Source organism: Phacochoerus africanus, chromosome 9 (assembly GCF_016906955.1).
Source record: "Phacochoerus africanus isolate WHEZ1 chromosome 9, ROS_Pafr_v1, whole genome shotgun sequence".
In the NCBI taxonomy this organism is placed as follows: Eukaryota; Metazoa; Chordata; class Mammalia; order Artiodactyla; family Suidae; genus Phacochoerus; species Phacochoerus africanus.
The window spans coordinates 60,899,227-60,916,571 of NC_062552.1; the positions used below are offsets into that span (position 1 = coordinate 60,899,227).

The 17,345-nt window shown below is 57.6% G+C and overlaps 1 protein-coding gene across 2 annotated transcripts; it reads left to right on the forward strand.

The window, feature by feature from the left end:
- The first annotated feature begins 1,161 nt into the window (after positions 1 to 1,161).
- Positions 1,162 to 14,498, forward strand: INSYN1 (inhibitory synaptic factor 1). Of its 2 annotated transcripts, none has more exons than XM_047796581.1 (3): positions 1,162 to 2,217; positions 3,244 to 3,366; positions 13,639 to 14,498. In XM_047796581.1, the coding sequence occupies exons 2-3, from the start codon at positions 3,295 to 3,297 to the stop codon at positions 14,368 to 14,370; spliced, it is 804 nt and encodes a 267-aa protein (XP_047652537.1). In that variant the 5' UTR covers positions 1,162 to 2,217; positions 3,244 to 3,294; the 3' UTR covers positions 14,371 to 14,498. The 2 variants fall into 2 exon arrangements, with proteins under 2 accessions (XP_047652537.1, XP_047652536.1); XM_047796580.1 differs by having other exon boundaries at positions 1,163 to 2,217; positions 2,666 to 3,366.
- The last annotated feature ends 2,847 nt before the right edge of the window (positions 14,499 to 17,345 follow it).

Genomic DNA, 17,345 nt, shown 5'->3' on the forward strand with positions numbered 1-17,345 from the left:
CCATAGCTTCCTCTTCCTCAGGATAAAACCCAAGCTTCTGACCATGGCCTCTGGGTCTCTCAGGGTCTGGACATCTTCTAACCCACTTTCCACAGAGCTGTCAAAATGGTATTTTTAAAAGGCCACAGTTGGTTCAAACCCCCTCTCCCCTCACCTCTGCTCTGAGCCTCAATTCTCACTCTCTCCCAGCCTGGAATGCTCACCCCCACCTCCCCCACACTGACAGTCACCTGAGTAACTCCTACTTTTCCTTTGAGACTCAGCTCAGGGGTTGCCTCAAGGAGAGGCTGCCAGCCCCTGGCCTGGGTTGCTCCCATTTGCCCCCCACCCCCACCCCGGCCCCGAACTTGCCTTGGTCCTGGATTTACCATCTCTGAGTTCACTCAGGAGTGTCCCCACACCCTGTGAGCTTCCTGAAATGCTGCTTTTCCTTCCTGTGACCCCAGAGTCTAGCATGAGGTCTGGTACACAGAAGGTGCTGAATAAATGTTGAGTAAATGGGTGAAATGACCTGTGTCTAACGCATCCCTGTCATCTGTGGAACCTCCAATTCCCAGCCCAATCTAGCCCAGCGCCTGGCACACAGTAGGTGCTCAGTAAAGGTTGTCTGAATTAATCTGACTTAAGGCAATATCTGGAAGTGGTGTGAGTTACGGCCGGGAAAGGGGGAAGGTCTGGATACTGGAAATTTAGCCAAAAGGGAGGCCCAGGGCGCACCGCAGTGGAGGCAGGGTGAGTCGGGGGCTTATGGAGAGGTGGGAAAGAGCTGAGTAAGCCCCTATGCTGTTGCCCCTCTGCGCCCCGAGGTCAGCAGGGGTGCGCCCGGGCAAACCGGCCCCCAGCCCGGCAAGTGCTGGACGTTTCCACGTCCCCGGGGTGGCGAGACCCCCTGGCTGGCGCGCTCAGCGCTCGGCGCTGGGAGGCGTGTGTGTCGCTTTAAAAGCTCCCTCCCGGCGCGCCGGGCCAGCCCCTTCCCTGACAGCGCCGAGGCGAGCGGAGCCGAGCGAGCCGGGCGGCCTTTGAGGGAACCAGCGCCCGCCCGGGCGGCCAGTCCGGCGGGGGGTGGCGGGGGGCGGCGGGGCGGCGGGGCGGCGGGGCGGCGGGGCGGGGGCGGCCGGGCGCGGGCAGCTCAGCGCTCGGGTAGCCGGCCCAGGGCCGCGGAGCCCGGCGGGGCAGGGCGGGGCTAGGCGGCCGAGAGAGGCCCAGCCCGACCCGGCGCCCGGTGGCCCCACCGGCACGACCCGGGCGCTGGCCAGGCGGCGAGCCGAAAGCTAGCAGGCGGGAGGAGGCGGAGCGCGGCAGAGGCTGCGAGCCCCGTGTGCCCCGGCCAGCCGGGCCCTTCGCGCGCCCCCTCCTCTCGCCTCTCCTCGCCTCGCCTCCTCCTCCTCTCGCTCTTCTCGCCTCCTCTCCTCTGCCGGGCGCCGCTCCCGTCCGCGCCCGGGCCGCCGAACCCAGCCCGGCCAGGCCCCCTGCCTCTCGCGCTCTCGGCCCCACGGGGACCTGGTCCCGGCGGCCAGCACCGCCCCTCCCCCCCCCCCCCAGGACCTGGCGATTCCGGACCTTTCCGATCGTGGACTGAACGGAGGGAGCGTTGTCGCCCCCGGAGGACCGCGGGGCTGGGCTGAGCGGACCCTCGCGGCCGCTCCGGACGCCGCAGGTGCCGGAGCGCGGTCATTCTGGGTCCGGGCTGAGCGCGTCCCGGGCGCCCACGGGTGCCAGCTTACTGCCGGCAGGGCAGGGCAGACCCCGACGGAACCCGGTGCCAGCTGATCTGGACTGGACAGAGCGAATCCCGGACGGCGCTGAGTCCGGGGAATGCCGGGCGGGCACTGAGGGTATCCCGGCGCCTTCCCATCCTTCCGACTTTGGCTCTCGCGCTGGGACCCGCCCGGCGTCGCTTCAGTGGCCCTGTGCCCGGGTCACCTGTGGCCTCGGAACCCCGGGCCCGCCAGACCCTCGCTCGTTCCCCACCTGGAACTCGGCGGGGGTTGGGGGAGATTTTTCCTGCCCCCTTCCTTGGAGCGTGGAGGCCCCGCCCCCTCCCACCGCCCAGATGTCTCTGGTGGCGGCTCTGAGGACCTCCCTGAGGCCAGGGGCTGAAGGGTCCAGAGAGAGAAGCCCGCCCTAGGAAGCCTTGGGGGCCCCCCAACCTCGCCTTGGGACTTGGCCCCCCCACACACACACTGCTCGGAAGGAAGGCCGGTGCCCCTACCCTCGGTGAGTCCAGGAGCGGAGTGGGGGTTCTGACGGAAGGTAGGGCTGGGGAAGGGAAGGTCCAGATGGGAATGAGGGCACCCCCGGGGGCACTAGGAGGGAGGACAAATGACTGGAGAGGCCCTCCCTCCTATGAACCAGCGAGGCCGGGCCTGGCTTTGGGGTGGCGGGGAGGGCGAGGGGGATGGCATTGAGTGTAGCCAGGGCAGGGTGCCCCATCACAGGCTGAGGACTTCTGCTATTAAAGCAAGGGCTCCCTCTTTTCCCTATAGAGGAGGGGCTGTGCTACAGAACATCTGCCTCCATCACCCCTCCCTACAAAGAAAAAAAACAAAAAACAAATTCCCAGCGAGGAAGGGTGCAACCTGGGGTGAGGAGGGAAGCAGCGGCATTGCCTGCCCGCTGATGCTGCAGCCTAGGAGGGCTGACGCCAGCCTCACTCTCTCTGCAGGGGGCTGCCCTCCTCCACTCCAGCTCCCTTCCCAGAGCCACCCACATCTGGACCCCCTTCACATCTGGAAGACCCCAGCTACCATCCCTCTGCAGGTGTCAGTTGCATCTCAAGACCTCTGCCTTTGCAGTTGCCTAGGAGTTGTGAAGGGATAACTGCTGCCTTCCCCCCATCCCAAGGGCATCTCTTACCCTTAGTCCCTGCAGAGTCATCCCCCTGCCTCTCTGTCCAGCTTAGCATACCCACAGGCACTTCAAGTCCTGGAGGCCACTGCTGAGACCCAAGGCTCCTCCCCCTGCCCTCCTGTGTCCTCACCTTGACCCCCTCTATCAGATTCTGTCTCCCTCTGGGTCTCATTCCCCACCCAGAGGTAGAGGAGGCGGGGTGGCAGGGGGCAGGGGCTGGGTGAGGGCCACCCAGGGCCAGGGTGGGCTGGGGGGCCGTTAAGATGTGGAGCTCTGCCCGGCTGAGGGGGGCTCTGTGGAGGCAGCAGCGTGTGCCCGGCTGGGGGGAGTATGGGCAGGCCTGCGGCCACCTGGTAAAGGATGAACATTCGGGGCACCCCGGACCTCGGGCAGCCCAGTGACGACCCCAGCAGTGGTGGTGAGCGGGAGCGGATTCGACAGCGCATGAAGATGGTCATCGGGCAGCTCGAGGGCATACTGCGGGAGCTCAAGGAGGTGGCCAAGGAACTAAGGGAGGTGAGTGAGGGGCCCGGCGGACCCTAGACCAGCTCTCCTGAGCCTGGCATAAAAACCTACTCACACATATGTGTTTAAGTGTGTGTGTGCCTGCAAAGCTGTGCACCTGTGCTACTCTGCTGGTACTTCCTTCTCCTTGTTCTCCTTTCCCCAAATTGGCTTTGCTGGAGATCTCACTGTGCCCCAGGGCTGGGGGGTCCTCGGTGACCCAGAAACCACTTTGGTGGCATGTTGTGTGCCCGTGGCTCAGAAGTGCCAAGGTGGCCGCTGAGGACTGAATCCCACCAAAGCCTCTTAGTGGAAGGCATTCTTCTGACCTTTGACCCCATCATCTGCCTCCTAGACTCTGATTGGCTTACAAGGGGCCCTGGGAGAGTGTGGTTGGCTCTTACCAGGGCAGTCCCCATGCTCAAGGCCCAGCTCAGAGCATTCCCCAGAGATCACACACTTAGAACCCTGATCCTGGAAAAATTAAAGCCAGCTATGCCTTTTCTGCCCTGAGGTAGGAGTGGGTCTAGGGAGCTGCTGGTGGGCATCAGAGTTCCTGTGTGCATTGCCAAGGGCAGGAATCACCTCTGAAGGGATGCACCCCCATCCTACAGTTCTGAATGTTTTATGCCAAGGCTGAAACGTCATCGAGAGATCTTGAGATGTGTGTCTCTTTCTAAGCAGAGCCTGGTTTAATTACTGCTTCCCACATTGCCAGGGTAATGAGGTACACATGTCCTCAGCCCTGCCCCCTGGGCTATGTTTGAGCCCAAAATGCATGACCAGCGTTCTGAGCCGCTGGCCTGAATTTGCCCGCTGGGTGCCACTATGCCAGCCAGGTGGGCTTTAGGCAAATGTCAACTCCTTGTAACCAGGGTGCCCCAGCAGAGATGGCAGGGAGAGTGATTGAACTGGAGTTATGGGCTTGAGCTCTCCCCAGGCAGCCTTGTGGGGAGGAGGGGGGCTCTAAGAGGGTCACGGAGAGGGGGTGATGGTAGACCAACTCCTGACTGGCAAAGTGGCAATCCAGCCTGGCCTGAGAGCCAAGGAACAGGGAGTGTTTGGAGGGAGTCGCGTTCAGAGTAGAGGGGCTTGTGGAGATGCTGGGACAGGAGCAGAGATTGGGAAGGGCAGCCCCTCTGCCCAAAGTCAGCCTCATGGAGTGTACTAGAAAGTCCTTTCTCAGGAACTGGGAATGGCTAGCACTGCAGGTAGAAAGAAGTGGTGGTGTGTCTTCCTATGGGCTAGGCTGGCTGTGGTCTGGGCTGAACATCCTTAGGGAATCTGATTTGGACATCAAAGACCAAATGCCCCGAGCAGCCCCTCCTCCGCAACCTCATTGATCCAAAGGACTACATCTCCCTTTGACCAGTTCCATTGCAGCCATGGAAACTGTCCAGAGTGTCAGTCTTGGGCAGAGGCACAGGCGCTTTGCCCCAGAAAGGGCCAGAATTGACTCTGAGCCTGAGAGCCAGGTTTGGTAAGCCCAGAGCCTACCCGCAACTGAGCATCTTCCAGCACCTGCCTTTCATCTGCCCTCCCCCCGGCCCCCACCCCACGTAGCCATCCAGAACTCGAAGGCATGTCACATGTCATCCAGACCAGCCGTGTCTGTTTGCTGTTGAAGAAACTGAGGCCCAGAGAGGGCTAAGGGCTTGTCCAAGGTCACGCAGCCTACCAGTGGCAGAACTAAGCCTAGAACTCAGGTTCCTGATGCCGATTCTGGGGCTTCAGCAAGTGGGCTAATGGGTGACCTCTTTGTATTCTAGAGCTGATGCCTCATGATCATATTGTGATACTCTAAGGGGTACACTTTAGGGGTGAAGCAGGGAGCTCAGAAGCACTCAGATTCATTTGCAGATCTTTTAGATGTGCCTTCCCAGTGCTTTCACCCACACCCAAGTCTCCAACAGCAGAGCTTCAGATTCCCAGGCTTTGCAGCCTAGAGGCCTGAGCCAGGACAAAGAGAGATGAATCCCCTCCCCCGACACCCTGTAGGCCATGTGCCTCCACCCAAGACTTTGGCAGGTTGCTATGGCAACCAGAGTCTACCCGTATGCCACCACCTGCCTGCTGCCAATGGCACCCAGCTGGGAGGGGGGACAGGCCTCAGAGCTCCCCCAGCCCCCAGTCAGGGTCTGGACATGGAGTGTTGGGCAGAATGATTTGGGGGAAGACAGAGGAGGCTCGGGGAGGCCCGGGCAAAGGAGGAGATGGAACTTGACCAGAATGGGGTTACTGAGCCGGGGGTACCAGGCCCTAGTTTGGAGTAAAGTGTTTCCATCCCCCTGGTACCTGTGATCTTGGCTCTTGGTCCACCAAGGGGGACAGTAAAGTTGAGTCCGTCAGGCTCTCCTTCTCCGTAGCTTGGTGTGACATTCTCCCTTGAGGGTGTGGGTAGGTCCCAGGTCAAGTGGGTGGCAGGCACTTGTTCCCTCATCACACCCCACTCCCTGCTCATCTCAGGGGGACAGAGCACTTAAATGTGAAGACGAGATTCACATGCGAGGCTGCTGGGGAGTAGCCCAGGATGCTTGGTGAAGGAGCAGGGCCAGCAGAGAGAAGGGTTCAGCTCTGGCCCCCCCACAGTCTTCTCTGTCTGCTGCTCCCTTCCCCCCTACACCCCAGACACCGCAGATCATGGCAGACCCTCCACTCCCTCCGGAGCACCCCCTGAAGTTCATAGAAAGGTGGGAGTCTCTAAAGCACTGCCTCCCCTGCGCCTCAGTCTGCCCACCCATCTCTGAAATGGGGATGATGATCCTTCACACCTCAGTGTGATCCGAGGATTTATCAGGGTTTGGCATGTGGTGAGGGGGCCAACACCTACTCACACCCCTAGAGGATTTGGGGTTCCTGCTCTCGCACCTCCCCAACCTTCCCAAACCCCTGCTGTGGCTCTGTCATTGGCCTCCCTGGCGGTAGGGAGCAAGTGCTGTCCCATGGATAAGGAATGTCAAAATGCTTTGGAAGCTAAAATTGTGCTGCAGAGGGATGTGACGGTCAGTCATGTATTAGCCCTCATCTGTCCTAGGTACTCCAATACTCCAGGATGCCAGACCAATCCCAGCAGGCTCTCTGAGGTCCTCAGTAGTTGGTGGATCTTAATTTAGAGACAGCACAGCCTAGGGGCTAGGAGCATGGGCTCTGCAGCCAGAGGTCTTGGCTTCAAATCCAAGCTCTGCCCCCTACCTAGCTGTGTGAACTTGGGAAGTTACTCCACTTTTTCGGTGCTTCTGATCTCCCATCTGTAAATGAGAGTAGTGAATTTTACGCTCCCCCACCGCACCCCCCAGCCCCAGGGTGGTTGTGGGAATTAAGTGTGATACTGTATACAAAGTACTTAGCACAGTGGTGGGCACAAGACTCCCTCTGCGGGTATTGCTAATGAAATCTTCTGACACTGGCCTGCTCCTCACTCTGTGTATGGCTTTAAGCTTTTGGAGTCGCATCAGCTGCTTAACCATGATCAGAGAGGTCAAAGCCAGGGCCCTGGCCTCCTGGCTGGCACCCTTTAGTATCTACTGCAGTCGGCAGGCAGTCCCATTCTCTTGGCTGGGAAAAGGGGTAGAGAGTGGCAGTGGTGACAGTAGGAAGGGGGTTTCCAGTAAGATGGCTTTTGAACAGAGAACCACAGGAAGTAAGGAGGTTATCTAGGGGGTGAGCCTTCCAGGCAGTGGGAACAGCCTGTGCAAAGATCCTGGGAGGGGGTTCCCATCATGGCTCAGTGGTTAACGAACCCGACTGGCATCCAAGAGGATGCGGGTTTGATCCCTGATCTCGCTCAGTGGGCTAAGGATCTGGCATTGCAGTGAGCTGTGGTATAGGTTGCAGACGCAGCTTGGATCCTGCGTTGCTGTGGCTGTGGTGTAGGCCGGCGGCTACAGCTCTGATTTGACCCCTAGCCTGGGAACCTCCATATGCCATCAATGTGGCCCTAAAAAGACAAAAAAAAAAAAAAAATCCTGGGGAAGAAATGTGCTCCTTGCACTCAGGATCCGCAAGGAAGCCAGTGCAGCTGGAGTGGGGTAAACTGGGAGAAAAGCAGGAAGGAAGGTCAAAGAGGGAACAGGGAATCAGATTGCAGAGAGCCTTGAAGGCCAGGTATGGAATTTGGATTTTGTCCTCAGTGAGAGTCCCACGCGCTCTCCAGGAATCTCCTGCTTGTGTTTCTGGGTGGGAATCTGCCTCTCCTCTGCTCTCCCCGTTCCCTCCCAAGCAGAAGCCCCAAGGCCAAGGATAAGGGCTTTGCCTTTGGCCTCCCAGGTGTTGAGCTTACCTTGAGCAGGCACTTGGCCTCCTCCTCCTTGGTTCCCCCCTTGCCAAGATGTCACTTGGCATAGGGGCTCGAAAATGTTTCTTGTGTTGATTGCCAGTTTGTACCTATCATCACTGACTCTTGGGAGGACACAACTTAAGGACATAGTTGCCCTCCTTGGCTCGAACCCCTCAGGGGGATGGAGGGATGGGTACAAACCTTCCATGGCCAGAGGTGGGGATGGAGGATCTCCCTGACCCAGTTTTCACAGGGAGCAGGCCTGGTGGCAATTGTGTGGTCCCCTCGGCAAGGAGCTGCATATTCGGTGGTAAGGAAAGCCAAGGGCCATGCGGGCATGAGATAAATGTGGCCCAGCCAGGAAGCAGCTGGAGCAGAGAGGCTGGGGACCACGGAGCTGTGCCAAAGTGGGTCAGCTCCATCACCCGCAGCTCAGCAAGAATTGTGCGGAATTTTTCTTATTATTTTTTTTTTCTCGCCTTCCTTGCCTCCTTTTTCCCTTTGCGTTCTCCTCCTCTGGACAGATTCACGAAGCTCCTCAGCCAATTAGGCCAAATTGCAGGATGAGAATCGCGAATCATGGTCAACTGGCTCCCCACCCCACCCGTTCCCCAATTCCACAAGCCCCCCAGGAAGACAATAAATAACATAATCAAGAATTAAACAATAATCAGTGGTCATAAATAATGCAGAATTCCCAGTTATGTAACCAGCTGCCCTGGGAGCCGCGAGGGAGGGAAGGAGGTAGCAGCTTGTCAAGGGAGTTGAGGGGGAGGTGAAGGGGTGAAGAGGTGAAGGGGGAGGGGGAGACTGAGGGGAAGGGGGAGGGGTAGACAAGTTCTGGGACTCCTGGGTCCTCAGTCCTAGGGCTTTAGGGAACACAGACGTGCTTTCCTTGGAGAGGAGTCTCACCCAGGACTAGAGGGTGGGCGATGGCAGGCAATATTGGGGTGTCCTGGGATCATGGCATTCTGTCTTGAAAAAGAAGCCCCATGGTGGTTTTATGAAGCCCTCTGTCTCAACGCATCCACTCATTTGAAAGCTGTATTTGTAAAGAGTGGGCCACTCCCTGGGCCAGCCTGGGGATGCAGTGGTGGGCAAGACAGACCCAGCCCTGTCCCTCCTGGGGCTTCCTGTCTAGTGGGGAGGCAGACATCAACCATGTCATAATATCTGCACGCGGAATGGTAGCAGTGGTAAATATTGGAAAGTAGGGAGCGGTGTGGGCAGAGGGCTTTGAGAGCCTTTCATGGGGAGCCTGTCTGCACCTGGGGGTCGGGGAAGACTTCCTTATGGAAGTGAGGTAGAGTGAGTAGGAAAGGGGCTGGAGTAGGGGGGCGCATAGGACTGATGAGAAGGCAGGCCTGGCAGGGTGGAGGCTGCCTGCTGGGGAGAACAGGACCTGCGACCAGGTTTGAAGTGGGGCTGTGTTTGGTGAGGCTTAGGAGTTTGGGGAGCAGGGACATGCTGGAAGCAGAGGGGTGACAAGGTCATGCTGGCTGGTTAGGAAGTTCTCTGGACTCCCCTTTCAGCAGGAGCTGACAGGAAGCTGCTGTCTGTGAGGAGCCTGGATGGTGCAGTGCGAGGGAAGGCAGGCGGAGGATGCCCTTGGGACGGGGCCTGGGACCCTCAGAGGGCTTTGTGGCAGCCCTTAGCTCTGCCCTTCCTCTCTAGTGTTTGTTTATGTCCCCTGTAGGGCAGGGGATTCTTCTTAACTCCCAACTTCTGGTCTCAGCTCAGCTCCTTCCAGCCTCTGGGTCCCCGTTTCATATCAGCAAGCATAGAGAAGGGTGGTCTCCATGGCATCCCCAGTACCCCTGGCTTCAAGGTTCTAAGGTTCTGTGATTTCAGTGGTTCCATTTCTCTCTCCATTCTCTCTCTCCCCCTCTCTTTCCTTCTGTGTATATAATTATTTCCCTGCATTCCAAGACAGTCCCAAATTACATGTAGGCAAAATGATTATTAAATCGCAGAGGGAAATCATAGATTTCAAGACAGCCAAAGCAGAGAGGCAGGTAGCCTGGGGCCTGCCCCACACCTGCCCTCCTCACTGGCCCCATGAAACGAGGCCCCAGGCATGGGCAGCAGGGTTTGTGGACTAACCCGGGCCCTGCATACAGTCTGGGTCCCAGGGCACATCGCTCCCCTTTCTGATTCTCACTCTTATTGTTTATCAAGTGGGTATGACCTGGCCCACCCAGTGGACTGAGCCAGATTTGCCTTTGAACCTCAGCTCTTTGACTTTTAGAATCTCTTCTGTTCTGGAGTTCCCGTCGTGGCGCAGTGGTTAACAAATCCGACTAGGAACCATGAGGTTGCGGGTTTGGTCCCTGCCCTTGCTCAGTGGGTTAACGATCCGGCGTTGCTGTGAGCTGTGGTGTAGGTTGCAGACGCGGCTCGGATCCCACGTTGCTGTGGCTCTGGCGTAGGCTGGTGGCTACAGCTCCGATTCGACCCCTAGCCTGGGAACCTCCATATGCCGCGGGAGCGGACCAAGAAATAGCAACAAAAACTACAACAACAAAAAAGACAAAAAAAAAAAAAAAGAATCTCTTCTGTTCTGTCTGGAGACAGCCCTACTTTAGGGAACATAGGTGCCACCCCTGTGCTAGGGTTTGAAAGGTCCATTATGTCCCATTATTTTGCCACAGGCCCTGGAAATGTCCCCATCACAGTATCATTCCTTTGGTGAAGAACTGACTTCCATCAGCTCTTAGGCCTTGTGCCCGGGGCCTGGCCGTGGGTTAGCACCCATGGGTGCACAGCAGATATTGGTAGTCTGTATTGTTCTATGTGCTTTCTGTGCATCAAATCATTAAAGCCTTACCATAGCTCTATCAAGTCAGTACTACTAGAATTCTCCTTTGATGAAGAAACTTAGGCCCAGAGAAGTTGAGTAACTTGGCTATAGTCACACAGCCTGTAAGTGGTGGGGCCACAGTTGGACTCCAGGTCTGGCTGCAGAGCCCAGGTTCTTAAGTGCTTGGCTGTGCTGACTCTGCAGTTTAAAGAGCCTTCCTCTCTGTTGACTCCCCATCGCTTAGTGAGTAGAGGTGCCTTTACAGGCGAGGAAGCAAGGCCTGGAGAGGGAAATAATATGCCTCTCAATGCTCTTAGCCAGAATGGGCCAGACCTGGGACTTGAGCTCAGACCTCCCTCTCTTCCTTCCTTCCACATGCCCAGGATGGGACCAGAGAGGGGCCTCCTGAGCAGGTGGCCGGCAAGGGCTTCTGGGGTGGGGGAGTGTCCAGTCCTGAAGGCTCTAGTGCTCCTGCTCTGTGGACCCTGCATCCACGTCACAGGGGACTAGACGCCCACCTTCAGGGCCTGGCCTGGCTTCAACCAACCCTGAACTCACCCATTTAACTGCAGATTCCTCCCGCCCTCCTCTCCCCTCAGACAGCCGAAAGCTCTCAGCAGCTTTGCTTGATCAGGGGAGTCTAATTAGGGGGTGCATCTGTCCCAGAAGTTCAGGGCCTCTCCCAAGGGTGGCGATGTCCTGGGGTATTTATTTCTTCACCAGCTTAAATTCCCAGCCCCTTAGGCCAGTGGTTCTCAATGTCTGTCGCTGCAGCAGCAGCAGCACCTGGAAGCTTGTTAGCTGTGCACCTCTCAACCCCTATCAGGACCTACTGAATTCCTGGGGAAATTCTGGGGAGTGGGCTTCTGTGCACCCCAGTTTGAGAGCCCCTACTCTAGGCCAGGCCCCACCAGCATTCTCTTGGAGCTTGGGTTAAGTGAAGGTTTCAGGGGGATGTGAACTTCTTTGAAGTTGGGGAGTCCTTCTGTAGCTGAGGGGGACATAAAGAGGGGGCCAGACTGAGGGTGGAGCTCCATCCCCATTCCCTGTCCAGGCCCAGAAATCATGGCAGCACCTTGGCCGTGTGCAGTGTGGCAGGGCCGGTGGGGACAAGAATCTCGGGTCCGCCGTGACTGGTGCCTTGGGCCGCCACCTACAAACACGGATGATGATCTCTTGGGTAGAAAGCCTGACACGTAGTGGGTGCTCAGAGATGGCAGGTGATGCCACTTTTCTGACCAGTGCCCCCATGGAGCCCTTTCACTGCCTTCTCCCTGTTCCCCATGAAGCTCTGGGGAGGTTGGCAGGGCTGAGATTATCCTACCCAATTGGTGGTAAATGAAGTCGAAGCCCAGAGAGGTTTTGTGAGTTACTCAAAGACACACAGAGTATTTGCTGTCTAAGCTGAACCAGGAACCCAGGTGTCTTGACTCCTCCGGCTCTTCCATAGGCCTCAGCCAAGTGGTCTGGGGCTATGGGAAGTGGGGCTCCCTAGGCATTGACACCCCCAAACAGCCTCTCAAGTCACTCCTTTAATCACAGAGCCCTAGAATCTCAGCGATGGAAGGAACCTTGGAGATAAACTAGTCACCCAACTCCCCATTTACAGATTGAGAAACTGAGACCTAGAGAGAGAAAATAACTGGCCAGATCACCTGCATCAGAGCCCTCGACTCCTGGCGCAGTAGACGCCCCACACCAGACCCCTCATGACCCATCATTTTGCCCTTGTGTTCCCCTTACGCTGTGGTGCACTCACCTCCCTCACTCCCTGCCCCACACCTAGAACGTCCTTGGACAGCAGGCTTCTTCAGTAAAGGTTTGTTGAATCAGGGACGTCAGTAGTTAATGAGGTAACTGACCACTCTGGCCCCAGGGCAAGAGCATGGAGAGGGCTGGGAGCCTGCTGGCCTGATGACTCACTGCCCGTGTCTTTGCCTCTGGGTCTCTTGGTCCCTCCGATTTGCTTTTGTTGTTGTTTTGCTGGTTTGGACTTTGGCCTGAATCTTCTCCCCTCCGATTGCTCTCTCTCCACCTGTCTCTGCCTGGGTCTCCCTCTCATCCTCACTGTCTTCAATCGCTGACGACTGTGCTGATGGCAGCCCAGGCCAGGGGTCATCCTGAGGCAGGGCTGCTTGCGTGGCACAGGGCTTCACCTCCTGTGGGCAGGCGGGTGCAGTGACCTCTGCAGCCCCTGAGTGCATTTAACAAGCAGGTCTGCACCCGGGATGGATGGTGTTCTTATTGCTCACCAAATAATGCTTGCTTTATTCCTTCCCCAGCAAAAGCCAGAATTGATCACTCATCCAGGGGCAGGCTGGGGAAAGAAGGTGGGGTGGTGGAGACCTATGGGGGGTAGTCACTGGCCCACTGCAGGAGCTGGTCCAGGATGCTTTAGACAGCCCAGGCAGGGAGTTCCCACTGCGGCACAGTGGGTTAAGGTTCCCACTGCAGTAGACGGTTCCGTGCGAAGGTGCGATTTCAGTCCCTAGCCCTGCACAGGGGTTAGAGGATCTGGCATTGGCATAGGTTGCAGCTGCAGCTCGGATTCAATCCCAGAGCAGAGTCTTCTTTGCAGTGACCACATATCATTTCCTCTCCAAGGTGGTGGGCTGCTCATCCGGCCAGAGTGGACTTGCTGGAGTCTCTCGGCCTTTCTTATTTTATGGCCACACCCAAGGCATATGGAAGTTCCTGGGCCAGGGATTGAATCCAAGCCATAGCTATGACCTACGACACAGCTGTAGCAACACCGGATCCTTTTTTAATCTGCTGCCCTGGCCGGGGATCAAACCCACACCTCCAAAGCCACCCAAGCCACTGCAGTTGGATTCCTAACCCACTGCAGTTCAGCCTTTTTAAAATGATCCTCTGGCCATCAAAGGAAGATCAAGCTCTGAGCCCCAGGGCTGCCCCCCAGCACGGCACCTGGCTTTGGGGGAGGGGCATGTGAATGGATGAGATGCAGGGCCAGAAGGCACCCCCCCCTTCCCGCGCCCAGGCACTAAGGACTGAAACAATGGGAATGGCCAGAATCAGCTCTGTTCACCCTGGGCCAGATGGTAAGGGCCAAGAGCCTGTGACCTCATGTCCAGTCATGTCCTGTAGGGTCATCAGCCAAGGGATCTAGCAGGGTGGGACAGGGCACACTCACACCCAGGTGATACATGGCTCCTCTCACTTCTCTCTCCTACTCCCCCCACCCCAGGTGGTGAGCCAGATCGATAAGCTAACCTCCGACTTCGACTTTGAACTAGAGCCGGATGACTGGACCACAGCCACTGTGAGCAGCACCTCCAGCAGCGACAAGGCGGGTGCGGGCGGCCCCTTTGACCTGGGCCACCTGGACTTTATGACAGCCGACATCCTCTCGGACAGCTGGGAGTTCTGCTCCTTCCTGGACGTGTCCACCCCGTCGGACTCCGTGGACGGCCCCGAGTCGGTGCGGCCGGGGGCTGGCACTGACTACCGGCTCATGAACGGCGGCATGCCCATCCCCAACGGGCCCCGGGTGGAGACCCCAGACTCCTCCAGCGAGGAGGCCTTCGCTGCCGGCCCGGTGAAGGGCCAGCTGCCCCAGCGGACCCCGGGCACACGGGAGAGGGTGCGGTTCAGCGACAAAGTGCTCTACCATGCTCTGTGCTGCGATGATGAGGAGGGGGACGGCGAGGAGGAGGCGGCGGCGGCGGCAGAGGAGGAGGTGGGCCTGTCCCCAGAGCCTCCCCATGCGGAGGCCCACGCGGGCCCCGTCAAGCCCTCCCCGGCGCCCTACAAGCCCAGGCGCTCTCCACTGACGGGCCACCGCTCGGGCCCCACCACAGCCCCCGAGCAGACCCGAAGGGTCACAAGGAACAGCAGCACCCAGACGGTGTCAGACAAGAGCACTCAGACGGTGCTGCCCTACACAGCCACCAGACAGAAAGCCACCGGGAAGAACTAGGGGCCGGGGTGGGGGCTGGGGGGCGCTGGGCACATAGAGCTATAAATATATATATATATATATGTGTATATATATATATATATATATATTTAAACAAACTCAGTCATAATAAAATTTTAAAATGCTAAGGGTCCGGCCCCACAGACACCAGAGCTTTCACGAGCTCGTCTTAGACACAGAGATGCCTCCTCATCTCCTAGGTCCCCGGAGGCGTGGCCAGAACCCCCTCCCGCCCTTCCTATGGCAGGGTCCCTGAAGGGAGTGTCCTGAAGTGGGTGAATGATTTTGGGAAATCTAACCTGGGACTCATCTATCTTGGTGGCGGAGTCTGGCTGCCGGCCTGTTCCATGGCCTGGAGGGAACTCAGCAGCAGGAGACAGGCTCTGGAGGAGCAGGGTCCAAGGCCAGGGCTAACAGTTGGTGTGATTCAGAGGAGACTGCAAGACTGAGGGCCTGGGTCACCCGTGCTGGGCCCAGGATCACTTGCAGCAGCCCCACCCAACCCAGTGCCTTCTACGCTGAGGCTGACTTTTGCCTCTCCTTCCCAAAGGCAAATTTCCTGGGATATAGGCGGTCCCACCCACTTCCATCTTGGGGTTGCCCAGCACGTAGAGAAGGGGCCAGCTGCTTCCATGGGTGGGCCTTCATGCTGGGAAGCTGGGCTTCCATGGACCCTGGAGGCCAGGCTGGGCTGGGCAGAGGTTTGTTGGGAAAGCCTGGAACATTCCGAATCCTTTCAGCTCCTGTGCTCAGCCTTGACCTCTAGGGATCAAAAACTCAGAGCAGAGCCTCCGCCAGCCCCTGCTTGGCCCTGAGGAGACCTGAGGTCCATGTGAGAAAGCAGGCAGCTGCCACCATGGGGCTGTGAACCAGAGCCACAGACAGGTTCTATAGCAGGCAGTCCCGGAGAGGAATCCAGTGGCCATACTCTGTCCCTGCTTCTCCACCTTGGGACACCAACAGAGACAAGATGGGAGCCTAGAGGTACCAGGGCATCATCTGGGGCTTGGCCTCTACGCAGGGACCGCATCTGGTATCCTTGCGATAATAATCACAATCACAGCTCGCATTTATTGGGCAGGTCCGTATGCCACTAGAGCACCGAGGTCATTTTAAGTATTAATTCATTTAATCTTCACAACAACCTGACAAAATGGGAACTATCATTATCCCCATTTTTTACTGGAGGAGACTGAGAGCTTCAGTGTGTTAAGTAACTGGCCTAAAGTCACAGAGCCTGTGCCGCCCTGCCCACCATGAGCGTGTGGTTTCTGGGCCGTACCTGGCTCTGCTCTCCAGCAGAGCCATGACCTTGAGCCAGTCCATGTGCCTCTCTGAGCCTATCTACCTCACCTATAAAATGGAGCTGAGAGTCGTCCCTGACCTCACCAGGGGCTCTTGGGTCTGGCAAGATACGTATTTCTGGGGAATACGAAAGCAGTTGGTAAACGCCAAGGCACTGGACATGTTATCATGGTCAGTGCAACCCCAACCTAGATCCAGTGTTTTCCAGGTGGGGAGCCCTGCATGGAGCAGGCAGAGAAGCCACTCCCATCAACTGGGAGCTGTCCCAGGGTCACTGCTTCACCTTGCCCCACAGCAGCTTGAGGTCAGGAGATGGATGCAGCTTGATTCACTGCCCCTCGCTCAGAGCAAGGAGGTAAGGACATGGCTCCTCAGGGGCCTCCCTCCCTGCTGCGCATTTTCATTAAGGCAGATTCACAGCCCACCTGGCAGGAGGGGTCTCTGCTCCTCACATGGGGGCCTGGCAGCACCTACTGCCCCTGGCCTAAAGGGCCAGGGGAACTTCTGTCCAGCCTCAGCAGTGGGGGAACCAGAGGTTGTGTGGGCCAGTCTGGAGCAGATGCTGGGGAGCTCTCCAGATAAGATGGGCCAGGTCTGGGATGCCTGCTCTGCAGAGTTGGGATCTTTTCTCAGGCCTGGGCTGAGGTCAGAGCCCTAAAGATCTAGCTAGGGTGCAGCCTTCAGGGTAGAAATCCAGGAGTGGGGTGGGCTGTGGCTGGCTCTTCTCGGTCCAGGCCTGAGAACCGGGGGTCTGAGCTCCTTTGTCAGTCCCAGGAATCTCTCAGGCAGTGGGACTAATGAGTGATGGGCTTGCAGAATGAATGCCAGGCACCCCCAGGGCCAGCTGGGTTCTGGCCTATCTGACAGTGAGGGGGGGGGCGGTCCTGAGTGGCCCCCCCAACCCCAGGTAGGAGCACACCTAGCTCTGAAGCAGGACTTCCATTTCTACCTCCAGCACTTGTTTGTGCTCTCCTATGGCAAGATTGGTTTTAGACTTACAGTCTCTCATCTTTACAGTAGTCAGGGGAAAGAAACCTACAGAGTAATACCCATTTCCCCAGGAAGAAACTGAGGCCCCGAGCCCGGGACATCTGAGAGGGAGCCCCAGGTAAGGCCTTGTCCCTTCCTGGGAGCCTCCTCCCCACCCCGACGCTGGCTCTCCATGTGATGGCCTGTGGTCACGACTAATGTCCATTAGTTAGCCAGACCTGTTCCCTGGACCACCAGCTGGCTACTTGCCCCCAATGGGGCAGAGATGCAAGGGGGTCCTGGAAGATGGTGAAGTGGGTATGTATTCTGGAAGGCCCCTCAAATTACTTGACTTCATAACTGGGCCACACCCAGTCTGGGCCTCACTGACAGTAGGGTGGAATCTCCACAACATCCTTATGACTTCAAAGGCAGAACGTAGCCCCCTAGGGAGAGAAGGGTGACAGAGCTATTGAGCCACAGAACACATGGTTACTGAGTAGTGAGCTCCCTGTCCTTGAGCAGACGCCGCCATCCCTGAGACCTACTCCTCGACCTCCTTGCTCCTCCAGGTACGATCCCTCCCTGCTCATCCCCACCTCCCAGCCTTTGCCAGTTTCTAGGTTCCTTACCCAGAATGTCCTCTCAGATCTCCCTGTTTCCAAGAGATCTTATTTCATGGACCACCTGTGTGCTCAGAC